Source organism: Bufo bufo, chromosome 4 (genome assembly GCF_905171765.1).
Source record: "Bufo bufo chromosome 4, aBufBuf1.1, whole genome shotgun sequence".
Lineage (NCBI taxonomy): Eukaryota > Metazoa > Chordata > Amphibia > Anura > Bufonidae > Bufo > Bufo bufo.
In genome coordinates, this window is record NC_053392.1 from 371000932 (window position 1) to 371028810 (window position 27879).

At 45.7% G+C, this 27879-nt stretch overlaps 1 protein-coding gene across 7 annotated transcripts in view; it reads right to left on the reverse strand.

Moving 5' to 3' along the window:
- The window catches only part of EPB41L2 (erythrocyte membrane protein band 4.1 like 2), a 179759-nt gene that overhangs the window by 99687 nt on the left and 52193 nt on the right, over nt 1–27879 (reverse strand). For all 7 annotated transcript variants that reach the window (XM_040429135.1, XM_040429136.1, XM_040429140.1 and 4 more), the window contains 2 exons: nt 21004–21494; nt 19210–19410 (listed from right to left, as the gene is read on the reverse strand). In XM_040429135.1, coding sequence (XP_040285069.1) covers nt 19210–19410; nt 21004–21480 — 678 coding nt within the window. In that variant the 5' untranslated portion in view covers nt 21481–21494. The remainder of the gene's footprint in view (nt 1–19209; nt 19411–21003; nt 21495–27879) is intronic.

Sequence of the window (27879 nt, forward strand, 5' to 3'; positions counted from 1 at the left end):
TTTTTCTTCTGGTGTTTGAACAGTTTTACAACTAACTAAGATGTCCAGGTCTCTTGTGTTTCCTTAAAATCGATCTGCTTCGCACACAGCCTTCCACAAATCACTATTCGCTGTTCCAGGCCACCTTTTTTCAAACTGAATAATAAATCTGTCTTAGTTGCCCATAGGAACCAATCAGAGCTCAGCTTTGAGTTCCTACAGGGCTAAGAAAAAATAAAAGCTGAGCTCTAATTGGTTGCTATGGACAACTTAGACAGATTTCCTATTCGGCAGTTGGATTTGGAGATATTTGAGACGGGCTACTTTTCTCTGGACCACTCTGTATATGCAAATTAGATCTGAAGTGGATCTGATGCTGACAGTATTCCTGTTAAACCCCAGCAGGCCACAATCATGCACATCTATTGTGTTATGCTCTGTACAACCCTATAGGATCCTACGGTCCCCTCTTTTTTATATGGCGGCTTTTATACCATGCTCTATTTTAGTGGTGTCTCTTTTATGACACACAGTCTTTTTTTCACACAAATTTATTTTAAAGGTGAAAAGTTCAGCATAAAAACACACAGAAGTGTCACATGCAGCTCTGGCAAACAGATGCTGTTCTTTAGACCCGGAATAACTATATGTTAAATCAAGACTAAGGCTGCGCTAACACGGGCGAGATTTCCGCGCGGGTGCAATGCGGTAGGTGAACGTATTGCACCCGCACTGAATCCCGACCTATTCATTTCAATGGGACTGTTCAGATGAGCGATGATTTTCACGCATCACTTATGCGTTGCGTGAAAATCGCAGCATGCTCTATATTCTGCGTTTTTCACGCAATGCAGGCCCCATAGAAGTGAATGGGGTTGCGTGAAAATCGCAAGCATCCGCAAGCAAGTGCGGATACGGTGCGATTTTCACGCATGGTTGCTAGGCGACAGTCTATTCACTGTATTATTTTCCCTTATAACATGGTTATAAGGGAAAATAATAGCATTCTGAAAACAGAATGCTTAGTAGGTGATCAATTGAGGGTTAAAAAAAAATAAAAAAAATTAACTCACCTTCTCCTCTTGATCGCGTAGTTCCCGGTCTTTTCTTATGATGAGCTGTGGGCTAAAGGACCTGTGGTGACGTCAGATCACATGCTCCAATCACATGGTCCATCACCGTGATGATGGACCATGTGATTGGAGCATGTGATCTGACGTCACCACAGGTCCTAGCCGGTAGTTCATCATTAAAGAAGTAAAGAAAAGACCGGGAACTACGGGAACCCTCAATTGATCACCTACTAAGCATGCTGTATTCAGAATGCTATTATTTTACCTTATAACCATGTTATAAGGGAAAATAATAAAATCTACACTACAACTAACCCAAACCTGAACTTCTGTGAAGAAGTTCAGGTCTGGGTACCACAGTCGGTTTTTTATCACGCGCGTGCAAAACACATTGCACCCGCGCGATAAAAACTGAACATCGGAACGCAATCGCAGTCAAAACGGACTGCAATTGCGTACCTAATCGCGCGCGTTTGCCGCAATACACCGGGACGCATCCAGACCTAATCCGGACACGCCGTGTGAACCCAGCCTAATGAATGAAATATAAGGGTGCTTTTTGTGGCAGTTTTTCATGAAATTTTTGAGTCAAGCCAAGAAGTAGGTTGTGAAGGAATGAGAAATATACTGGAAGGATTTCTACTTCTCCAGCTGGATCCACTTCTGGCTTCGGCACAAAAAACTGCATCAAAAACTGCACACAAAAAGCTGAAAACCTAAAAAAAACAAAAAAACACATCCTATCCAGTGAAACGTACAACGACAAATTCTCCTTTCTGGAAACCGTGCAGGGGGGGGGAAGCCATTTCCTTGGGGTGTGCGACAAATGGTCTTGAACTGCAAGCAACAATGAATCTAATGTCAGCTTGAATAGGCATCAGTTGCTCAGACATGCCTAACTAATACGTAGCCATGCGCGGCGATCGGACCGCCTTCTGCCATAAAATATTCATTTTAAAGATGTAGGGGGCAAAACATGCAGCAGGAGAAAACACAGTTTTTAGGTCATTAAGAGCTCCGTCACGTAATCAGATTGCACAATTGGCTGTTTCCAGGTAGACGAACGGCATATAAAGCACTTGAAAGGGATTTGTAAAATATAGGTCAGCGACGGCCTCCCTGACAAGTCCTCTCTGCTCCTTCACATCCTGCTACGGAAAAACCACGCTCCTGCGCTGCCAACTAGCAATTACATTTTCTTAGACACTGCAAAAAATCTGCACAGTCACAGGAGAGTCCATTAGCGCTGTGTGACATGAAAAGACACTTAGCAGCACATTCTCCTCCCAAGGTAATTTGGCATAATAGGAAGGGACAGCTGAATGCCGTGCCGAGATGGCACCCGCCATCACCAATCTAACATATAAAGCTGAGTGAATGTGTGTATGTCCGCTAAAGGAATCCGCACCGTCGCATTTACAATCACGAAATTTGGCACACATGTACATCAGGTGTCCGGGAAGGATTTAGACCGGGTCTCAGCTCTCTAGGACGTACCGTTCCTGAGATGTTAAAAAAAATATAATGCATTAGCCATTAGAAGCCTGCAGGTCTCTCTCTTCATATACCAACTGCCATACACACAGTCACATGACCCTTATCAGTCACTAGAAGCTCGCAGGCCCTTAGCCTCCACATACACAGAGTTGTACACCAGGTTTCCATAACAACCCAGCCATTTTTCTTCACTACTGTAGGTCAGCTTTAAATGGGCAGGGTGCTGTGGATGACACTGTTAAGGGAGCAGAGTGCTGTGGAGGTCACAGTTAAGGGGGCAGGTAGGGTGGCTATTCAGGCCACCCTCAAAAAGACAGACTTAAAAAACCCGCCCCCAGGCCCCGCTAAGCCACATCCCCGACCCGGTTAGGTCACACCCCCTCCCACTCTGCAGCTGACGGGGATTGAAAAAATGAAGGTAAAAAAAAAAAAATCAACTTCTGTTAGCTGCAGGGGTGGGAGGGAGGGTGACTTTCTCCCTGCAGCTCGAGCTCAGACAGAACAGTGCTGCTGTCTAAGCGTGAGCTGTTCGAAAGGACATCCCTGTGTCCGTCCAGGCCCTACGCCGGACAGGGAGTCTGAAAGCCAGACTGTCTGGCCTAAAACCAGACCTTTGGCCACCCTAGGGGCAGGCTGCTGTGGAGGTCACAGTTAAGGGAACAGTCCGCTATGGAGGTCAGTGTTAAGGGGCAGATTGCTGTAATGGACACTGTTAAAGGGGGTGGGGTGTTGTGCAAATCACTTAAGTTGACGGGGTACTGTGGAGGTCACTAATAAAGGGGCGGCCGCTGTGGAGGTCACTGTTACGGGTGCAGGGAACAGTGGGGGGGTCATTGTTAAAGGGGCAGTGGACGGTGGAGGTTATAGATAAGGGGACGGTCCGCTATTGAGGTCAGTGTTAAGGGGCGGGGTGCTGTACAGGTCACTGTAAAGGGGGCGGGGTGTTGTGGAGGCTCTGTAGAGGTCACTGTTAAGGGGGTGGGGTGTTGTGGAAATCACTGTTAAGGAGACGGAGTACTGTGGAGGTCACTGTTAAAGGGGAGGGCACTGTGGATGTTACTGTTAAGGGGGCAGGCCACTGTGGAGGTAACTATCAAAGGGACAGGCACTGTGAAGGTCAGTGTTAAGGGAGGAGGAGGCTGTGGAGGCCACTATTAAAAAGAGGCAGCGGGGTACTGTGGGGTCACTGGTAAAGCAGCGGGGTACTGTGAGGTCACTGTTAAAGGGGCAGTCACTGTAGAAGTCTCTGTGAAGGAGGCCAGGAATGGTGGTGTGTTAAGGGGACTGTAACTTATGGTCAGTGTTAAGGGGCGGGTGCTGTAGATGTCACTGTTAAGGGGGCGGGGTGCTGTGGAACTAACTGTTAAAGGGGCAGGCTGCTGTGAAGGCCAAAGTTAAAAGGGGTAGGCTGCTGTGTAGGTCCCATTTTAAGGAGACAGGGCACTGTGGGGGGGGGGGGGGGGGTCAGTGTTAAGGAGTGGGGGGCTCTGGAGGTCACCGTTAAGGGGGCGGGGTACTGTAGATGTCACTGTTCTAGTGGATACTGTCGATATATTTTAACGACACACACACACAAACATTAAAGGGTTTGGCCACTATATAAGTACTTTCCACTATATAGTGGGAGGTAGGTTAAAAAAAAAGGAGTTTCCGAATATACTTTATTAAAAAAAAATCCAAATGGTAATGCTTTCATAATGAGCCCACCCCCTCTGCATGCAGTCAGTTCATCCATGGCTGCACGTCCGAATCCCGACGCGCTCATACTTTTCTTCCCGCTCCGAACTCTGACAGGAATAAGCCGGTTGTAGAGACGGAGTCGGAGCAGGGAGCGTGCCAGTGGCAGGGGCAGACTGGGCATGCGCTGCTCTTATTAGAAAAAGCTGCATATGTGCTCATAGAATAAAGCCATGGACGAGCTTTCTCTAAAGCTGCTCCATGTCACGTGCAGCCATGGACAAACTGGCTGCACACAGAGCGGGGCTGAGGGGACGGGTCTATTTATAAAAACATTACCATTCAGATTTTTTTTAATAAAGTATATTAGCAAACTCTTTTTTTACCCTACCTCCCACTATATAGTGAAAAGTACTTATATAGTGGCCAACCATCTAAATGAAATAGATGAAATATACCTGAGAGAAGCTGGGTCCTTCAGCTAGTAATATAAAAAAGTGCATTTATTACAGTTTACTGTATTTGTATGCAATCATTTTTTACTATATCAGCGTTTAGAAATATAAATTGCATTATATTTATATTTTGGTAGAGATTTTCTCAGTGCTTCCTTCATACACAACTTGATAATTTTACACATTTTTGACTTGAGTTTTTATTATTATTTTTTTTTTTTTTGCAAAGAGGTATCTCGGAGGGAAAGCGAAACTCGTCAAAGTCCAACTTTTCAACAAGCCTTGTGACATGAAAAGGGAAAATAGCCAAGCCAGATATCCATCCATAGACAGCCATTTCGGGGTGATTGCCCCCCATCAGGATGGATTCTAGCTGGCTAAGTGCGATGCCTTGAATGCAGTTTAGGCAGGGTGCTAGCTCTCCTTAAAAAGACCAGCTGTATATGGAGACTTATCGGCAACGCTCCATGGGAAAAAAATATGCAAAGAGGTATCTGCATTCAAGCCTTGTCCAAGGCTTGTTGAAGAGTCAGACTGACTGATAGGGAGCCACTTCCACAAGGAAGCACCAGCGAGATGCTTCCCTATCTGGGAGAATACCCTTTGCATATTTCTTCTTCCCATGGAACATGGCCAATAAGTCTCCAAAGATGTCTGGTCTCTTTAAGCCATGGACCCAAAAGCAAGGAAAAATGCCACACTGTACCACATTTAATATTTGCCGAACATAGTTTTTCTTTCAAGCATTTGGAAAAGGGAGAGTAGGATAAGCAAACTATTAAACTATTACAAGGTAAGGCCTCATGCACACGACCGTAGTTTGGGTCTGCATCCGAGCCGCAGTTTTTGCCCAAGAGGAGGCAGTGGCTCTAGTAAAATGAGCTCTAACTACCCCCGGGCAGGACTTATTTTGGATGGAACAATAGCATTCAATAGTGGATCTGATCCACCTGGCTAAGGAGGATGTAGTAAGTTTTTTCCCCTTATTCCTACCTGAGAATTGGACTAGCAAGTTATCGTCCTTCCTGAATTCTCTGTGAACCTCCAGATACTGAATAACTGTCTCTCTAACGTCCAAGTCTTATTTTGTCCTTCATGTCCCCTTCCTGGTGAATGGAAGGCAAGAATATCTCCTGGTCTCGGTGGAAGAAAGAGACCACCTTTTGCAAGAATCCTGGATCTAATCTGAGACGAATATTGTCCTCCAGAATCTGAAGATATGGTTCTCTGCAAGAGAGCCTGTAACTCTCCAATACGTCTAGCCGAAGTAATAGCTATTAAGGAGGGCGTTTTTAGGGATAGATGTTTTAACGATATGTTGGATAAAGGAAAGAAGGGGGGCATTGTTGATCCCTCAAGTACTGTGTTCAGATCCCACGTGGGAACTCTGGATCTTAGAGTAGGTCTTAATCTAACCGCTGCCTTGATGAATCTTCTTACCCATCTAATGTTCAGCTAGGCTAGTATCAAAGAAGGTGCTCAGAGCAGATATTTGCACCTTAAGCGTACTGGGTCTTAGCCCTAGCTCTAGAACATTCTGTAAGAAATCAAAAATTTTGCTAATTGGGGGGGAGGGGGGGGGTGAGATGTATCCGGATGGTAAATGGAAGAAGTAACCTTTTTCCTACTAGCCCTGAGTGTAAGGATCACTTTATCAGAAATTTCTTCTCAATGTCTCACTTTCAGGATCCATACCGATAACTTGAATATCTGGGGATCTGGATGAATTAGAGGGCCCTGGACAAGCATATCCCTCTGGAAAGAAATTTCCCACGGGTCCTCCAGGGCTAATTGTTTTAAACTGGGAAACCAGCTTCTCTTGGTCCAGAGAGGAGTTACCAGGATTATTGTAGCAGTCTCTCTTTGGATCTTCTGAATGATCCGGGGTATAAGGGGTATTTGGAGGGAACGCATATACCAGCTTCCAATCCCAGCTTATTAAAAAAGCGTCTACTGCCCAAGGCTTGTCCCTTGGATCTAGGGAACAAAAGAGATCTACTTGAGCATTTTCTCTAGAAGCGAATAGATCCATTTCTGGGTGGCCCCATCTGGAGACTATTTCCCGGAAGATTACCCTGTTTAGAGACCACTCAACTGCCTCTATTCTCCTGCTGAGGTAGTCTGCCTCTATGTTTTTCAAACCCTTCAAGTGGATTGCAGATAACTATAGGGAATTTTCCTCTGCCCAAGCGAAAATTTTCCTTGCTACTTCTCCTAGAGGGTTGGATCTTGTTCCCCCTTGGTGTTTTAGATAAGCTACTGTTGCTATGTTGTCGGACAGAACCTTTAGATGCTGACCTTTTAAAAGCCAATCCCCTTTCCTTACAGACATGAGGACCGTGTATAACTCTCTGAAGTTGGAAGAACTTCTCTATGTTTTCTGGCCAAAGTACCTTGAAAGAAATTATCTCCGATCTTTGCGCCCCAGCCTAAAGTGCTGGTGTCTGCTATCAATTGAATCTCTGGCTGCTTTAACCAGCTCATTCCCTGGAGAAGGTTCCTCCTGAGTTTCCACCAATCGAGATTGGACTTCACACGCTGAGGTATCTGGATTTTCCTGTCCAAATCCATCTGGTTTCTGTTCCATTCTTTCAGGATCCAACTCTGAGTTATTCTTGAATTACGCCTGAGCTTAAAAGCTCCTGAACCCGCTTCCATACCTTGGGTAAATCTGACCTGCCCTGAGACGAGGTTAGGAATCTTCTGGGGGGGGGGGGGGGGGGGGGGGACTGAAAGATTAAAAGAAAGAAAGAAAGATTAAAAGAAATAAAGATTAAATTCCTTTACCGGATCTCCGCCTGTCCTCCCGCGGCAGGGGCTTAGAGTGGGCAGCTGGAGAATAGAGGACCCTCGTTCCGGCTTATGTTAGGGCATGCGTTCCTTCCTATTAGGGGTGGGCGGTATAGGCGATATGCGATATAAATTTGGGCCACGATATGGATTTTCGCCATATCGCCGGACCGCGATATGATCGCGCTCTCTGCGCGCACCATTTTCTCCTGAGCCGGCCAGCACAGTGGAGGGAGAAGGTGGGAGAAGGTATGTTAGCGAGCAGCATTATACTCACGTGCGCCGTGGCCGCCGGTCGCTCCTTCTTCTCATAGGTCTGTGTGGTGCATTGCTAATGCTATAAGCATTAGCAATCCGCCGCACAGACCTATGAGAAGAAGGAGCGCCCGGCGGCCACGGCGCACGTGAGTATAATGCTGCTCGCTAACATACCATCGCAGCCAGGACTTCAGTAGAGTGACTCCTGGCTGCCATGGTAACCGATCGGAGCCCCAGCATTACACTGCTGGGACTCCGATCGGAACTGCCCACTGCCACCAATGATGGGGGGGGGGGGGACGACGACCCTGTGGGATATGGCCGGCACATTCATTGGTGGCGCAGTGGCCACAGTCCCTCCCCTCCTCCTCCTACTCTGTCCTCATTGGTGTTCAGCGGCAACCGCGCGCAGTGGGGAGGGAGGGACTCCCTCCTTCTCCCTCCACTGTGCTGGCCGGCTCAGAAGAAAATGGTGCGTGCAGAGAGCGTGATCATATCGCGGTCCGGCAATATGGCGAAAATCCATATCGTAGCCCAAATTTATATTGCATATCGCCTATACCGCCCACCCCTAATAGGAAGGAACGCATGCCCCAACATAAGCCGGAACGAGGGTCCTCGATGCTCCAGCTGCCCACCCTAAGCCCCTGCCGCGGGAGGACAGACGGAGATCCGGTAAAGGAATTTAATTCTTCTTTCTTTTCTTCCCTCCACTAGGAGGGCTCTCTCCACGTGTAACCCCCGTAGGCGCAGGAAAACACTAAGGGGGTGGAGGGAATTGGGTCAAGGGTCAATCTCATTGTGGCCTTCATGGTGGATGAGGTGGAAAAATAGAACATGTCCTATTCTTGTCCGTTTTGTGGACAAGAATAAGCATTTCTACAATGGGCTGCCCGTTCCGTAAATTGCGGAAGGCACACGGGCAGCTTCTGTTTTTTGCGGATCCGCGGTTTGCGGACCGCAAAAAACTGAACGGTCACGTGCATGAGGCCTAAATTACAACGTCAGGCAATCAATCCACAACAGGCAGTATTGTACCTGAATTGAAAATGAAAGGGATATAAAATTGCTACCATAATAGCAGTGACAAACCTGCCTGGAGGCCGAGTAACAAAACATTTTTAGAAATGTTTTGTTACTCGGCCTCCAGGCAGGTTTGTCACTGCTTTTATGGTAGCAATTTTATATCCTTTTCAGTTTGCCTGGGCCTCACCACCCAAGCCAGAATAAAAACCACTGCTCAGTTTGCCTTTCATTTGTCTCCTGACGCCAGTATATTAAAATATGAACACCAGGAGTCAGTTGAAGTCCAGCGCATGGCTTGAGAAGCAATGATCTGAAGTGTCTGCATGTGCCTGCCCTTTCCTCAAATTCTTGCTCAAAGCTCATTTTGTCCCTGTCCTGCTCATTCTCCCTTTTCTTCGCCAGGCAAGTCCTTGAATGTAAAATCATAACCTTCAATTATAGATGGGTTTTGAAGCAATGCAAAGCCACAAATAATCTGCGACTACAGACATGGCTTATGTGACAGTGAGCAGTGCGATCCCCCAATAGGCGCAGAATTTCAAGCAAATCTTTCTCATGCTATTCAAATGCATAGTGGTCAAGAAATATAACACTATTAACACATTACCTAGTTTGCTGAAGCATATTTTGCATCATGACATACCCAGTACTAGATTTACATCTTGGGTACCGAAAGGCACAAATTCTGTAGAACCTTCAAGTCCTTCTTCACTGACCGATCACTGAGCAATCACCAAGGATGAGCATCTGTAGAAACACTCACTAGTGATAGCTAAAATCATGATTTCTGGGCAGTAGATCGTCATAAACAGGGATCTGCAGCCCAGAAACAATGAATCTCTATTGGAAAGAGCGATCGCTTGTCCTCATATAGCAAAAGTAATGTGCAGCACTCATCTCTGCTAACGATCAGGCAATTAATCGGGAACATTTTGTTCATTAGCCATTAGACTCCATATCTTAAAGGGGTTCACCAGGAATGCAGATTTGTTAGCAAATCCCTGCAACCTCAGAAGATTCATACTTACCTGTTCCTTCCGGGAATGGTCCTCCGCGAGGCCTCCACTGTGGCCAGCTTGTTTTCTTCTAGTGCTGCATGGGCATGGTCACATGTTCCACTGCAGCCAATCACTGGCTTCAGCAGTAACCGGGACAGAAGCAGAAAGCCACCATTGAAGCCAGTCATTGGCTGCAGCAGAGCATGTGACCATGCAGCGCCAGAAGTAAACAAACCAGAAATTAGTATTTCTGGAGACACCCTTTAGAACAATGACCAGGGTTACAAAAAGGATCTTTTTTTTTTTTTTTTTTTTCAATTGCCAGTGCCACTTTTTGCATGGGTTGTGCCTTGTACTGCATCTAATCCCCATTCACCTGAATGCTGGTTTTAAAATTTGGTACGCTTCTCATGACAACTGGCAACCTCTGAAGGTTGATTACCCTGAATAGATAAATCCTGATACCAATGTTTCTCCTCACTGTAAGATCGCGGTGAGAAGTTTGAATTGAGCGGCGGTGGAGCACTCACGCTGTTGCTCCTTACAAGCTGTATGGGACTAGCATAGGCAGTTAGCACGTCTGTTTCCAAAAGGCAGATAGACTTTAAATTGAGCATCACCAGCCCTGAGGCTTCACAAACTCTTCCTCATTGTGATCTTGCAGGAAAAAGGGGGACTTGTATCCCCAATTTCTAATTGTGGGTGGTAGTGAGCAGTTGTGTTTACCACCTAAATGTCATTTGAGGGAAACACAAAGCCCTGTATCTCAATATATTTAAAGGCTTAAGACAATTTTGAGAACGTAAATGACAAAACCATAATAGCATATCATTGGAAGTACAATTTAAGAAATATAGCAAATACCATCATAAATAGATATATTCCATACCATACTGTGGAGGTAAAAAAAAATGCATGTATAGCCTGTTCTCATCAAAAATAGCAGATGGCCATAGAATACTGCTATAGAACAAGGGTACCCAAGAACTCCTGCATGTATCACTTTCAACTGTATCTGTGTCCTGAAAACACAGATACAGTTGAATACAATTGTGAAGCAGGGAGTGGTCAGCTCGCTGCTTCCTCGTTCCCCTGCTATCTGTAGTTCAGCACAAGCAGGGGCGATGTAGTGACGTCACCATGCCTGCTGCACTGAGCCACAGAGCAGAGTGCAGCCAACCTACTCTGGGCTGTCTGTGAGGGTAATGTGGGTTAGGTGGTTATTTAAACTGGAGGCACCCAAGGGAAGGGGAAGGGCTTAAAGGGAGTCTGTCACCTCATTTTCACTAATCTAGCTAACAGCATTACCCCACAGGTTGCAAACGCATTCCAAAAATACTGTATACAAATAGAGTACGGTATCTGAGTACAGCTGCAACAGCTAAATCTTCCGATGTGGTGGATATAATGCAGCTTTCAAACATCTCTAGCTGCCACCAATCCCAAGATATCAGCAGCTAAGGCTACTTTCACACTAGCGTTCTGCTGTCCGCTCGTGAGTTCCGTTTGAAGGGGCTCACGAGCGGAGCAGAACGCTTCCGTCCAGCCCTGATGCAGTCTGAATGGATGCGGATCCGCTCAGACTGCATCAGTCTGGCGGCGTTCAGCCTCCGCTCGCCTCCGCACGGCCAGGCGGACAGCTGAACGCTGCTTGCAGCATTCGGGTGTCCGCCTGGCCGTGCGGAGGCGTGCGGATCCGTCCAGACTTACAATGTAAGTCAATGGGAACGGATCCGCTTGAAGATGACACCATATGGCTCAATCTTCAAGCGGATCCGTCCCCCATTGAAAGTCTGAACGGATCCGCTCAGGCTACTTTCGCACTTAGAAATTTTTCTAAGTTATTAATGCAGACGGATCCGTACTGAACGGAGCCTCCGTCTGCATTAATATGATCGGATCCGTACAGAACGGATCCGATCAAGCGCAAGTGTGAAAGTAGCCTAAAGCAGCCCTTCCTCTTAAGTCTGGTTTTCTTTGGGCACTTGGGAGCAGTTTTCAGAATCAAAGTGCTTTTCCTGGGCATTGAAAAAAAAAAGACACAGTACACAAAAGGTATGTTTGGAATAAGTTTGCAATCTTCTGTGGGGCAATGCTGTTAGTTATATTGGTGAGAATGGCGCAACGCCGTGAGAGGCCATCACTGTGTGTGGGAGGGCACTCTGTGAGAAGACATCATTTCGTGTGTGTTGGGGCCATAACGCTGAGGGGCCACTTAAGAGGGCATCAATGCATGGGGTCATTTAATGGGGCATCATTCTGAGTAAGGAACTACTTAAGGGGACATAATACTGTGTGTTGGGGGAACTTAAAAGGGGTTGTTAGAAGTCCACAGGATAGAGGATAACTATCAGATCAGTGGCAGTCCTACTGCTGAAACTCCCACCGATCACAAAAATAGAGTCCCCATACCCCCTGAGATGAATGGTGCAGCACAGTCAGGCATGCGTGCAGCTGCTTCATTCATTTCTAAGGGAGTTCCGAGATAGCCGAGTGCTTTCCCCGAAACTCCCATGCAGCGCAACATACCACTGGTGTTGTCCCTCATTACATTTTGATGCGGCTTGGACCTTCACCATACAGAAGGCTCAGGTATGTGGATCTTTAACCACCTCAGCCCCCAGTGCTTAAACACCCTGAAAGACCAGGCCACTTTTTACACTTCTGACCTACACTACTTTCACCGTTTATTGCTCGGTCATGCAACTTACCACCCAAATGAATTTTACCTCCTTTTCTTCTCACTAATAGAGCTTTCATTTGGTGGTATTTCATTGCTGCTGACATTTTTACTTTTTTTGTTATTAATCGAAATTTAACGATTTTTTTGCAAAAAAATGACATTTTTCACTTTCAGTTGTAAAATTTTGCAAAAAAAACGACATCCATATAGAAATTTTGCTCTAAATTTATAGTTCTACATGTCTTTGATAAAAAAAAAATGTTTGGGTAAAAAAAAAATGGTTTGGGTAAAAGTTATAGCGTTTACAAACTATGGTACAAAAATGTGAATTTCCGCTTTTTGAAGCAGCTCTGACTTTCTGAGCACCTGTCATGTTTCCTGAGGTTCTACAATGCCCAGACAGTACAAACACCCCACAAATGACCCCATTTCTGAAAGTACACACCCTAAGGTATTCGCTGATGGGCATAGTGAGTTCATAGAACTTTTTATTTTTTGTCACAAGTTAGCGGAAAATGATGATTTTTTTTTTTTTTTTTTTTTTTTCTTACAAAGTCTCATATTCACTAACTTGTGACAAAAAATAAAAAGTTCTATGAACTCACTATGCCCATCAGCGAATACCTTGGGGTCTCTTCTTTCCAAAATGGGGTCACTTGTGGGGTAGTTATACTGCCCTGGCATTCTAGGGGCCCAAATGTGTGGTAAAGAGTTTGAAATCAAATTCAGTAAAAAATGACGAGTGAAATCCGAAAGGTGCTCTTTGGAATATGGGCCCCTTTGCCCACCTAGGCTGCAAAAAAGTGTCACACATCTGGTATCCCCGTACTCAGGAGAAGTTGAGGAATGTGTTTTGGGGTGTCTTTTTACATATACCCATGCTGGGTGAGATAAATATCTTGGTCAAATGACAACTTTGTATAAAAAAATGGGAAAAGTTGTCTTTTGCCAAGATATTTCTCTCACCCAGCATGGGTATATATAAAATGACACCCCAAAACACATTCCCCACCTTCTCCTGAGTACGGAGATACCAGATGTGTGACACTTTTTTGCAGCCTAGGTGGGCAAAGGGGCCCATATTCCAAAGAGCACCTTTCGGATTTCACTCATCATTTTTTACAGAATTTGATTTCTAACTCCTTACCACACATTTGGGCCCCTAGAATGCCAGGGCAGTATAACTACCCCACAAGTGACCCCATTTTGGAAAGAAGACACCCCAAGCTATTCCGTGAGGGGCATGGCGAGTTCCTAGAATTTTTTATTTTTTGTCACAAGTTAGTGGAAAATGATGATTTTTTTTTTTTTTTTTTTTTTTCATACAAAGTCTCATATTCCACTAACTTGTGACAAAAAATAAAAACTTCCATGAACTCACTATGCCCATCAGCGAATACCTTGGGGTCTCTTCTTTCCAAAATGGGGTCACTTGTGGGGTAGTTATACTGCCCTGGCATTCTAGGGGCCCAAATGTGTGGTAAAGAGTTTGAAATCAAATTCAGTAAAAAATGACGAGTGAAATCCGAAAGGTGCTCTTTGGAATATGGGCCCCTTTGCCCACCTAGGCTGCAAAAAAGTGTCACACATCTGGTATCCCCGTACTCAGGAGAAGTTGAGGAATGTGTTTTGGGGTGTCTTTTTACATATACCCATGCTGGGTGAGATAAATATCTTGGTCAAATGACAACTTTGTATAAAAAAATGGGAAAAGTTGTCTTTTGCCAAGATATTTCTCTCACCCAGCATGGGTATATATAAAATGACACCCCAAAACACATTCCCCACCTTCTCCTGAGTACGGAGATACCAGATGTGTGACACTTTTTTGCAGCCTAGGTGGGCAAAGGGGCCCATATTCCAAAGAGCACCTTTCGGATTTCACTCATCATTTTTTACAGAATTTGATTTCAAACTCCTTACCACACATTTGGGCCCCTAGAATGCCAGGGCAGTATAACTACCCCACAAGTGACCCCATTTTGGAAAGAAGAGACCCCAAGGTATTCGCTGATGGGCATAGTGAGTTCATGGAAATTTTATTTTTTTGTCACAAGTTAGTGGAATAGGAGACTTTGTATGAAAAAAAAAAAAAAAAAAAAAATCATCATTTTCCACTAACTTGTGACAAAAAATAAAAAATTCTAGGAACTTGCCATGCCCCTCACGGAATACCTTGGGGTGTCTTCTTTCCAAAATGGGGTCACTTGTGGGCAGTTATACTGCCCTGGCATTTTCCAGGGGCCCTAATGTCTGGTAAGTAGGTAAATGACCTGTGAAATCTGAAAGGTGCTCTTTGGAATGTGGGCCCCTTTGCCCAGCTAGGCTGCAAAAAAGTGTCACACATCTGGTATCTCCGTACTCAGAAGAAGGTAAGGAATGTGTTTTGGGGTGTCATTTTACATATACCCATGCTGGGTGAGAGAAATATCTTGGCAAAAGACAACTTTTCCCATTTTTTTATACAAAGTTGGCATTTGACCAAGATATTTATCTCACCCAGCATGGGTATATGTAAAATGACACCCCAAAACATATTCCCCAACTTCTGCTGAATACGGAGATACCACATGTGTGACACTTTTTTGCAGCCTAGGTGGGCAAAGGGGCCCAAATTCCTTTTAGGAGGGCATTTTTAGACATTTGGATACCAGACTTCTTCTCACGCTTTGGGGCCCCTAAAATGCCAGGGCAGTATAAATACCCCACATGTGACCCCATTTTGGAAAGAAGACACCCCAAGGTATTCAATGAGGGGCATGGCGAGTTCATTGAAAAAAAAAAATTTTGGCACAAGTTAGCGGAAATTGATTTTTTGGATTTTGTTCTCACAAAGTCTCCCTTTCCGCTAACTTGGGACAAAAATTTCAATCTTTCATGGACTCAATATGCCCCTCAGCAAATACCTTGGGGTGTCTTCTTTCCAAAATGGTGTTATTTGTGGGGTGTTTGTACTGCCCTGGCATTTGAGGGTCTCCGCAATCATTACATGTATGCCAGCATTAGGAGTTTCTGCTATTCTCCTTATATTGAGCATACGGGTAATGAGATTTTTTTTTTTCCGTTCAGCCTCTGGGCTGAAAGAAAAAAATGAACGGCACAGATTTCTTCATTCGCATCGATCAATGTGGATGAAAAAATCTCTGCCAAAAAAAGAAAAAGGAGGGGAAAGGCGTCTGCCAGGACATAGGAGCTCCGCCCAACATCCATACCCACTTCAGCTCGTATGCCCTGGCAAACCAGATTTCTCCATTCACATCAATCGATGTGGATGAATAAATCATTGCCGGGATTTTTTTTTTTATATATACAAAGTGTTTGCCAAAGTATATGAACACCGCCACCTCCTCAGCTCATATGCCTCGGCAAACATATCTTTTACTGCAGAGGAGAAATCTCGTCTTGCAGCGCCGCATACACCGACTTGCGTGTAATCTGACAGCAGCACAATGCTTCTGTCCGAATGCACATCAGTGCTGCAGCTGGTCGATCGGTTGGTCCACTGGAAGGTAAAAAAAACAAAACAAAAAAGAAAAAACCAGGCCGCAAAGCAATAACTTTATTAACTTTAGAACAGAACATATTAACTTTTTTAAACTTTTTTAACTTTTTTACTTACCGGTAATTTTTTTTTTGTTTAGTTTTTTTTACCTTTATAGAACAAACCTCTCCTTCCCCATGGGACAATGTGCAAAGCGCAAATCGCCCAAAGATGTGGCGAAGTACGTTATGCACTTTATCCCAGGTGAAAGGAGAGGTTTGCAGCAGCTGAGAGTAAAAGGGCCCTAATAGCCCTGTGTGCCTGTCCTGTGAGATGCAATCCCTATGCTAGGTGTACCTGTGTGTGGTACTTCCGGAAACACTCTCCATAGCATAGGGCAGGGTGGTCAGCACAGTCAGGACAGAAATAGCGGGTGTCACGCCTTATTCCACTCCTGCTACAGACACGACATCTTTTTCGGGGTGACGGTTGGGTTGAGGTACCAGGAACGACACTGGGGAAATGTCGCTCGTGTAGACGGCTAACTACACTGGGGGATGGGGCCACGGAACCTCCTGGGTAAAGGAGGTTCTCGATGATCTCTTCCTGGAATTTGAGGAAAGATCGTGTTCTCCCAGCCTTACTGTAGAGAACAAAACTATTGTACAGCGCCAATTGAATTAATATACAGACACCTTCTTATACCAGCGTCTGGTTCTGCGGGAAACTAAATACGGAGACAACATCTGGTCATTGAAGTCCACCCCTCACATGAGCGCATTATAGTCGTGGACACAGAGGGGCTTTTCAATGACACGGGTTTGCTCGCTCAATTTGGATTGTCGTGTCTGCGTGAATGGAGGAGAGCATGTAAACGTCACGCTTGTCTCTCCATTTCACCGCGAGCAGTTCTTCGTTACACAAGGCAGCCCTCTGCCCCCTTGCAAGACGGGTGGTTACATAGCCGATGGGGAAGCCCACGCGACTAGTTCGCGCGGTGCCACAGGCGCAAATCCGTTCTAGAAACAAATGCCTAAAGAGGGCCACACTTGTGTAAAAATTGTCCACATAAAGATGGTACCCCTTGCCGAATAAGAGTGACACCAAGTCCCAGACTGTCTTCCCACTGCTCCCCAGGTAGTCAGGGCAACCCGACCGGCTCCAGGGTCTGATCTTTTCCCTCATAGACACGAAATTTGTGGGTATAGCCTGTGGCCCTTTCACAGAGCTTATACAATTTGACCCCATACCGGGCACGCTTGCTTGGATGTACTGTTTGAAGCCAAGGCGCCCGGTAAAATGTATTAGGGACTCGTCTACGCAGATGTTTTGCTCGGGGGTATACAAATCTGCAAATTTCTGGTTGAAATGGTCTATGAGGGGCCGAATTTTGTGGAGCCGGTCAAAAGCTGGGTGGCCTCTGGGACGGGAGGTGGTGTTGTCGCTAAAATGCAGGAAACGGAGGATGGCCTCAAATCGTGCCCTGGACATAGCAGCAGAGAACATGGGCATGTGATGAATCGGGTGCGTTGACCATATGACCGCAATTCATGCTTTTTTGTCAGGCCATGTTGAGGAGAAGGCCCAAAAAAAATTTTAATTTCGGAAACTTGGACTGGTTTCCACCGGAAAGGCTGGGCATAAAAGCTTCCCGGGTTGGCGGATATAAATTGTGTGGCATACTGGTTGGTCTCTGCCACGACTAAGTCCAAGAGCTCCGCAGTCAAGAACAGCTCAAAAAATCCCAGGGCCGAAACCGATTTGAGCCGTCTCAACCCGAACTCCAGACTGGGCGGTGAAAGGGGGGAACTACAGGTGCGGCTGAAGTTGGTGACTGCCAATCAGGGTTTGCCAGCACCTCAGGGATTCTAGGGGCTCTACGGGCCTGTCTTTGCGGTGGCTGCGACGGGGTAACTAGTGCACGTGCCACCGTACCAGCTTCAACTGCCCTTCTGGTGCTCGCCACGTCACCATGTTGTACGGCAGTGCTGGTACTAGGTCCAGGGAGGGCTGCGCTGCTGGTGTATGCCTCACCACGTGATCCGGCAGCGACAGCCCACTCTGCTGCTCTTGAAGCGGATCCTGCATAACCTGTGGTCTAGCGACATGGGGCCGGGTACGCCTGGTGCTGCCAGGGACCTCCACCTCCTCGTCCGAACTTTGGGTCAGAGAGCCACTGCTTTCCACAGGTTCATATTCTGACCCGCTAGATTCATCAGATGAGGGTTCCCACTCCTCATCCGACTGGGTCAGAATCCTGTAGGCCTCTTCAGAAGAATACCCCCTGTTTGACATTTTGGACTACTAAATTTAGGGGTATTCCCTGAGACTACCCAAGAAAAAAAGCAAACCTGTCTTACAAAGGGGAGGCTAGCGAAGTACCGGAGGCCGCTGCGGTTGATAAAAAATATCAAAACTGATTTTTTTATCGCCGCAGTGCGTTGTAAAATGAATGTGCAGTGATCAAAAATATATATTTTTTGTCACTGCGGTGGGGCGGGCGTGGGTGAACGCACGTGTGGGCGACCGATCAGGCCTGATCGGGCAAACACTGCGTTTTGGGTGGAGGGCGAACTAAAGTGACACTAATACTATTATAGATCTGACCGTGATCAGTTTTTGATCACTTACAGATACTATAAAAGTACAAATGCTGATTAGCGATACGCTATTCAGCGAATAAAAGTGACTGCGGTGCGGTGGGGTGGGCGCTAACTGACGCTAACTACCTAACCAAGGGGCCTAAACTATCCCTAAAACCTAACAGCCAATACTAGTGAAAAAAAAAAAGTGACAGTTTACACTGATCACTTTTTTTCCTTTCACTGGTGATTGACAGGGGCGATCAAAGGGGTGATCAAAGGGTTAATTGGGGTGCAGGGGGGTGATCTGGGGCTAAGGTGTAGTGTTGGTGCTACTCACTGTGAAGTCTGCTCCTGTGCTGGATCCAACGACGAAAAGGACCAGCACAGGAGCAGACAAGCCATATAACAGATCATATTACTAATATGATCTGTTATATGGCTTGTGATTGGATTTTTAAAAATCGCCAGCCTGCCAGCCAATGATCGTTGCTGGCAGGCTGGTGACTAACTTGTTCTTTAACTTTTGCCGGCCCGCGATGCGCATGCGCGGGCCGGCTTGGAGCGAAATCTCGCGTCTCGCGAGATGACGCGTATATGCGTGACTGTGCGCAGCGCTGCCACCTCCGGAACGCGAATCTGCGTTAGGCGGTCCGGAGGTGGTTAAAAATAGTACTCGAGTACCCCTGCAATACAATCTCAGTACCCACCTCTATTCCACAGCTGTATTCCGTTTTATCCAACATAATCACTTTACATGGCACAGTCTTTACTTTTTTCGGGGATTTAAAGGGGAGCTCCTTCTTAGTGTCAGATGGAAGCTTCTCCTTTATTTCTTTTTCATCTTCTTGTTTATCCCCTTTTTCATCGAGTTTTTGCGTTTCTGGCTCTTTGTTCTCCTCTGTAGATACCTGTAAGCAACAGAAACAAATAAAACGAAGATAGGGTTGATAAAAAGAACAAAATGCTGTGCATGTAGGTTTATTTTGTGGCCCCAATGTTGTAGGTGGGTCCAAATTAACAAAAGGTGGGGCAGTAATACCATAGTGCAGTGCAGCACAGAATACCATCCCACAGAACCAAATACCACAGTGCAGTACAAAATACCTCCCCAGGAGCGATCCCTTTGCGGTGGCCACCAATAGCTGCCACGTTCTGTCCTCGTCATCCAACTGCCTCCAACCGAACGTGTGCCGGACGGGCCCATATTGCAGCTCTCTGCCTCCTCCCAATGTATGCATGGTTACATGCTGGAGGTTACTGGGAGATTGCTTTGAGTCGGACCTTGTGCTCCTGTAATTCGCCCACTGGCTCCTGGTATTGCCCACACGGCCCAGGTAGGTTTAGCGTTAGGTTCCCGAGCTACTTGAGAAACCTTGGCGCGGTGCTCGGGCTCAGACATGTTCTCACGTAGTACATGTTGCCTATCTCTCAATTTTAACACCAGTTTGAGGGCTTAGTAAGACCGCAGAGTGCACCTGTCTTTGTTTTATTATCTTTACTGTTTATCACAACCACACATTTGCTATCCTGTGTAGGATGTCCATTGTGGTACTTGTGGTCCGCTGCAGGCATCCTCCATGGTATGCATTTTTGCTGGGGATTGCCATTAACAGCGGACCACAAGGGCAGGATCTGCCCCCCCCCCCCCCCCCCCCCCCCCTCCCCCGGGTATAGATGCACCACTGCATATGGGGTTGAGCACTGCTTTATAATACTATGCCAGTTTGTAGTTTGTGATTCTTGGTAGATGCCCAGTTTACAGCCCCTCAAGCAGGGCCTAAAGCATTTCCTATATTATATTATATATATAGAAAACATAAAGATGACAGAAAATCTTCTGGCCACTACAGAGAAAATTCTTTGTTGAGATGAACCAGGCATACAATCTTGCTCTAAGTATTTGCCCTAATATTAATTTTCAAGGTTTTCCTATCTTAGGCTTGATGTTCAACAAGGCAGAACTCTGATTGCTCTATTCTAGGCTGCTTCATCTGAACCATTAACCCTTCTTTACTTGAATGCTGTGCAGTCATATTTAGTCCTTTTTCCAGCATAAATATTCAATCTGATAGATGAGGACATAAATGATAGAGAAGGATGGCTCATTACCACGCAAGCAGGGAATGAAGGCTAGGAGGACCTCATAGTGAAACCATCACGGACTCCAGATAGCTAACATTCTAGGCGTATAGTGCTAAGCAAGAGCTGTTGATTAGAAGCCCTACACCTGGCTTCTTAGAGCCGCCACCCATCAAGAGTGAAACATGTGGTAAGGAGGACATGGATTACCTTTTCTTGGACTGGCAAATAAAACATAACTTTTAGGCGACGTATGAAATTTTATTGCAATAAAAAAAAAATGCTGGAATCAAGCCAACATGTTACTTATTAAATAATGAATCATTTTTGATTCCACGGAATAAAAATAATTAACGACTGTGATTTTCTAAAGATTACACATCGAGAAACTGTGCCTAATGTAGGAGCCAGGGGATGCATACCTGTAACTCTGCATCAGCTTTCTTGGCAGGACTATCTTCCTCAGCCACTTGGTTTTCTGCTGGCTGACCTTCTGCTGATGTCTCATCTATATTATTCACTTCATCTTCTCTTTCCTGTGTTCCCTCAGCCGAACCATCCATGTTGTCTGTACTCTCCTCTTTAGGCTCCATTTGGCTTTGAGATTTTTGCTTCCTGAGCCATGGCGGCAGGAATCGGGAAAAACCCTTTGCTTTCATGTGCCTCCTTTTTTCTGTTTCCCCTGGACTCCTCTCTCCAGGGCTGGTTGGGGAACCTGGGGATTCTGTTACGTTCCCTTGCTCTGCCTCTCCAGGGTTATCATTGACAGAGCTGTCAGCAACCTCTTGGATTTCTGCGGGCTGCTGGTCCTGCTCGTTTGGAGTCCCCGATTGGTCATTTGGTATCTCAGCCTTTTCAGAACCGTTTACTTCAATATCTGTACCTGCTTCACTTGTCATGGTCTCAGGTTTTACTGTAATGAGATGGAAGATGGCTACTTAATCTCAGGAGCAAAATATACATCTTACTGAAACCCCAAATACTATAAGACACTTGAAAGCTTGAGCAGTGGTCATCCTCATGGGAGACAGAAGGTGGCTCTCTTAACAGGTCATGGTCTGACAAAGATAATTACTGAGAACGTAAGCAGAAAGGGAATGGAGGAAGGAAGGATATATATTCTGAAGAATAAGAAAAGGAAATTGGGGGCCACACTCAGTGACGCAAACACACTCTATCCATGATCACCATATGACAGAGGGTTATTTAAAGAACCTCAGTCTCCTGAGGTCTAAGTGGGCTTCAAAGAACTATGTACTGCCTGAGTGAATGCTGCCCATTCTCACGGAAATATAGAATAGACCAAATTACCGACTCATGAAAACCTAACAGTCTCCGGTGGCCACTGGCCAGATCCACTTTTGGCACACTTTTTGTTTACTAAGTGCTCATTAGATGCTACACCCTGGGAGAGAACATACGCCTCAGTAAGCATCAGGCAAAAGTCATTGTCACACTTTCTAAAGCAGAGCTTAGGTTAATGAGGTTCCTACTGCGAGCTTTCGTACTTGGGTAGTACTTGCCACACTACAACCACAAATACCAACTACCGTATTCTGGTGGGAAACTGGAGAAGGAGAGTACTAAAAAGCACATTCAAAAATAAAACCCTGCATAACAGGTCAAAACGGGAGTGCTTTACAGATCCTCAGAATAGAAAAGTGGACAATATACCACACGTGTCGGATGACTTCCAGTTTAACCCCTTAAAGCGAACCTGTCACCATGATTTTGCGCTAGAGCTGGGGACATGGGCTGCTAGATGGCCACTAGCACATCTGCAGTACCCAGGTCCCACAGCTCTCCGCGCTTTTATGGTTGTTAAAAAACAGTTTTGAGTGATATGCAAATACGTGATATGAGTCCTGTAGACGAAGATGAGTCAAGCGTCAAGGAGCCCAGCACCGCCCCACGTCCTCCGATTCTCCTCCTTGCCGGCTGACGTCACAGAGCTGGAGCGCCGAAATCTCGCGATGCGCGAGCTAGCGCATGCGTAGTTCGTTCCCTGTGCTGATGCCAGCACAGGGAATGAACATGATGCGACACTGCGCATGCGCTAGCTCTTGCATCGCGAGATTTTGGCGCTCCGGCTCTGTGACGTCAGCCGGCAAGGAGGAGAATCGGAGGACGCGGGGCGGTGCTGGGCTCCTTGACGCTTGACTCATCTCCGGCTACAGGACTCATATCAGGTAATTTGCATATCACTCAAAACTGTTTAACACAATTAAAAGTGCGGAGGAGCTGTGGGGACCTGGGTACTGCAGATGTGCTAGTGGCCATCTAGCAGCCCATGTCCCCAGCTCTATGCGCAAATCATGGTGACAGGTTCGCTTTAAGGACTCGGCCTATTTCACCTTACGGTTGCAAATCTGACCAATGTCACTTTAAGTGGTGATGACTTTAAAACGCTTTGACTTATCCAGGGCCATTCTGAGATAGTTTTTTTTTCGTCACATATTTTACTTCATGACACTGGGAAAATGAAGTAAAAAAATTCATTTTTTTATTTATAAAAATACCAAATTTACCAAAAATGTTAAAAAAAATTGCAAATTTGCAAGTTTTAATTTCTCTACTTCTATAATACATAGTAAGGGTACTTTCACACTTGCGTTGTTTGATTCCGGCAGGCAGTTCCGTTGCCTGAACTGCCTGCCTGATCAGGCAACTGTATGCAAACGCATGTCATTTTTTCTGACTGATCAGTCTGAAAAATGCCTGATCAGGATCCTGATCAGTCAGAAAAATACATTGCAATACCAGATCCATTTTTCCGGTTGTCATCAGGCAAAACGATCCGGTATTTATTTTTTTCTTATTTTTAAGGTCTGCGGCCTGCGCAGACCGGAAGGACGGATACTGTGGGTTTATTACTCATACAGCTTCCGGCCTGTGAGATCCAGGGGCTGGATCTCACAGGCTCGTCACCGTAAGGCAGCGCGCTGCCTTCCTTAGACATCGGGTCCCCCACAGTCGCATGGGGACCCGTTGGCACCGCCCGCCGAAATGAATGGATTTCAGCGGGCATCCTGTTCCTTTTAACCCACCGCCGTGCTGCAATCTACTTTTTAAACTTAGGATGTACCGGTACGTCCTGAGTCCTTAAGGACTCGGCAAACAACTGGCGTACCGGTACGTCCCAAGTCCTTAAAGGCTACTGTCACCCCCAAAACACATTTTTTATTTTTGGGCTTCGTTAAAATCCATATTGAATGATTATTCCCTATATAGGGCTCTTACCTTTGTCTGTGGCTTAGTTTCCTTAAAAAAAAAAAAAAAAAAAAAAAAAAAAAAAAAATGTATAATAATAATATCTTTTTAAAATATGCAAATGACTTCACTACCATGCAAGTAGGGCGTGTACTTGCTTGGTAGGCGCCGCAAAAAACCACCCCCTCCTCTGTTGATTGACAGGGCCAGCGAGCGCTCTCCTGCTCCGGCTGGCCCTGTCAGCATTTCAAATCCCGCGCCTGTCTTCATTCTGGCGCAGGCGCTCTGAGAGAAGGAGGCTCGCTTCCTCAGCACTCCCTCAGTGCGCCTGCGCCGTTGACGTCTTCTCTTTCGGTGACGTCATCGGCGCAGGCGCACTGAGGGAGTGCTGGGAGGCGAGCCTCCTTCTCTCAGAGCGCCTGCGCCGAATGAAGACAGGCGCTGGATTTGAAATGCTGACAGGGCCAGCCGGAGCAGGAGAGCGCTCGCTGGCCCTGTCAATTAACAGGAGGAGAGGACGCCCTACTTGTCTGGTAGTGGAAGTGATTTGGATATTTTAAAAGATTGATTTTTAAGGAAACGAAGCCACAGAAAAAAGGTAAGAGCCCTATATAGGGAATATTCGTTCAATAAGGATTTTAACAAGCCCAAAAATAAAAAAAATGTGTTTTGGGGGTGACAGAAGCCCTTTAAGGGGTTTAAAAACAGCCAAGGCTAAAATAGTACCTGTCACCACTCCGGACATGTCTGTTAATATTCCTTGTATTCCCAATTAAACAAGTCTAGAACATCTTTTCTCATAACTCTGTGTTATGCCATTCCCACCCATGACCCAAACTCACAGCATCGTAATAAGTTATGATGCTGTGTGTTCCTGCCTGACTGCGGGTCAGGGTCACTGTACTGCACCAGGACTACAGTTCAGTAGACCTGCAGTCAGAAAGGAACACACTGCATCAAATTATGCTGCGAGTTCGGGTCACAACAGCAGTGTTCAGTCAGAGAAATACAGCCGTCACACTGAGTGTGCTTCCCAGACTGAATACGCTCATGAGAAACAGGGCATTCTCAGGTTTTCCCATGAGAAACGAATCACACATTTTATGGCATGGCGACACGGGCCAGGAGAATTTCTGGATTTGCATGCCGTCATTTCTCACAGATTTTGCAGCAGATCTCCCATGCATTGCATGGTTTAAAATCCATACCACAGTCCAATTTCTCCTTTTGTCAAATTCTCTACCCCTTTGATACTTTAATACGCTGTGGATTGATTTAACCACCACCAATTCCTCTGCAGAAAACCCACAGCTTGCCCACCCAGGTGTACAGTCATGTAGTTGCTCCAATATCGTGACATGGCTGACAACGGGCATGGACTAGCACAGACATTAAAGTGTATTTACTAAGTTCACTTCCTTATACCACCCAAAAATTCTCAAGCAAACTAGTAGTTATACACTAAGAGCAGACACCTAGCAATTTTGGATTATTTTTAGACTTCCTCCTAGCCAATACACATTCTCCAACTACTACTGCTCCACCACAGCTCATCACTCAACTATCAAGCTCTTGTGGAAAACTCTTAGGGAGCCATACACATTAGATAAATGTCAGCTCAACCTTGCCAATCTCTGCCAGACCAGCCGACCATCTAATGTGTATGGGGGTGTCCCAACTCTCTCCTGACAGCGGATGTTGGAGGAAGGTGGAGCAGCCATGTGGGATTTCGGCCTGATCCTTTTGTTCTCAAGTGACACAAGCCAGTACAAAGGCTGTCAGGCAGCAGCTTATTCCCCTCTGCCTATACGGGAAACACAAGTGTGTGTGTATGGGGGGGGGGGGACAGCCGAAGGAATAGATGTCGGCTGAAAGCTATTAAAAGGTGTACAAAAACAAACAGTACAAAGGGAGACAAATATGCTTAAATTTACTACTGGTCTTATGCTTCCATTAGAATTAAATGGGTTGTGCCGCCCCTTAAATGATATTTTAATATAAAACAGCATCACTTTTGTGTTATTTAGTTTCCACAGTTGTGAGATATTCGGTTTACGTTATTATAATCTGCAAAGTAAAGGTGCACGTCACTTACGGATGTGGTCACACATGCTCCGTTCCATCCTTTAACTGCCACATCTACTGTTAGAAGCTGTGACACTTACAGGGAGAGAGCAGCAGCAGACAAACCCCCAGAGCTATGATAGGGAGAAGAAGCTGCTGGAGGAAGGACACTCCCCATGAGCTGTAATAGGGAGAAAGCTGCAGAGAAAGGACATGCCCTCTAACCTGTGATAGGAGGAGGGCCTCAGAAGAAAAACAAACAAAAAAAAAAACAAAAAAAAACAAAAAGAAAAAACACACCACACTCCCTGAACTGCAGCTAGAAATAAATCTAGCAGAATAATAGACGCAATGAAAAGGAGGAGCTCTGGATCCATGCGAGGTACAGGTCTGGTTCTTAGCTTTGTTGAGACGGCATGTACTACAGGATGTTTTTTTTTTTAACAACACACAAACCGTTTAAGCTAAGATCACCTTGTTACGATGTTCTCCACTTATAACAGTAGTAAACTGAATACCTAGCAGGTCATTTTATCCCAGTTTCCAAGCACAAATAACAATGAATGTTCAACAGCTACAGACAAGGAGCCAAGGAAATCATCAATTCTACCAGATAAGAACCCAGCTGAAAAAGCTCTATTCCATCCGAGAATCCTGAAAAATGACTCTAGGATGGAAGGATTCTGTGGGAATGAGGGATTGTGGTCTCACAAAGACATGGCCTAACTAGGGTAAACTCTTGGGAAGCATGAAATATTCAAGATTCCCAGAATGAAAGGTTAAGTGTGGTTTCCCCTTACTGCGCCGCTCGCCTCTCCAGAAGCTTGCAGCGCGGTTGGTCTACAGCTGTAAAAACCTACATACGCTATAAATAAGCTTAAAAGAAAAGTACTAAGGGGGTCATTTATTAAGACGGGCGTTTTAGACACCGGAGTTAGGTAGAGGCGCCAGTCTAATTGTAAGCCAGCTTCTACATTTAGACCATTTTCTATGCCTAACCAGGGGTAGAAATAATGAATGAGACCCCTTCCCCACCCACTTTTTTTAGACCTGGCGTAAGCAGGGAAAAGTTGCAAAGGACCTTTGTGTCGCATCTGAGCCAGAAATACTCCTAATATAGGCGTGTTTCTGGTTAGTAAATGGCCTTCGATGTGTTGTAGAGCAAACCTAAAACTCTCCATTCAGGACTTCTACCTGAGGTTACTGGAGAAAACTAGCGGGCCTAAGCTGTGTAACAGTGTGCTGTATGAGCGCTCACCAACTGGTTTTTTCCAGGTTTTATTTAGCCAGTCACTAAGGTGTAATGTCGCCCACAGCCCAATGAAGGCTGAAAATAGCAGCACCTGCACTGTGTATCCCATTCAGGTCGATACGTATGCCGTCTGCAAAAATGCAGATCCGTTTTTCTTTTGCAAACAGTTCAGCATTTTTGCGGACCCGTAGATTTTAATGGGACCATGGCAAGTTGAACAGCACATAGACGCCATCGGTCTGGAGCCCACATCTAGGGTTTATTTCCCAAATAGAGGGACTTATTTTTGGAGGAGACATCAGGCTGGGGACTGAATCACCGTATCACCACCGGTCTGTCTCTCTTATAACATGGCATCCCCTGAAGAACCAGTGGCAATACTGGGGTAACGCAGCGTTGGGCGGGACTTATGTTACTAGTGGCTTCTTTGGAACCTTTTTCCCTACAAGAAAGTCTGCTTTATTGGATTTATTTTTCTATTACCTTTTACTTTTGGGAAAAACAGCCAATCTTGAGGGTAAGAGCAGGGACTTAAAAAGGTTTAGCCACCCAGAGGTGGGCGTTGCCCCTTTCGGGGTGGGTGCTCTGCCTGTAGGCAGGGAGAGACCCAGGGATAAAGTAGGGATATGATTATACAGGTTATCCCAGAAAACCTGGATCTAGAGTGATGACGGCGACATGCCATATACTGAAAAACTGCGAATAGAAAGACATCTTTGATCCACTCTCTAATCTTATCCCGTGTGAACAAACCGTGAGTAAGAAGGATATT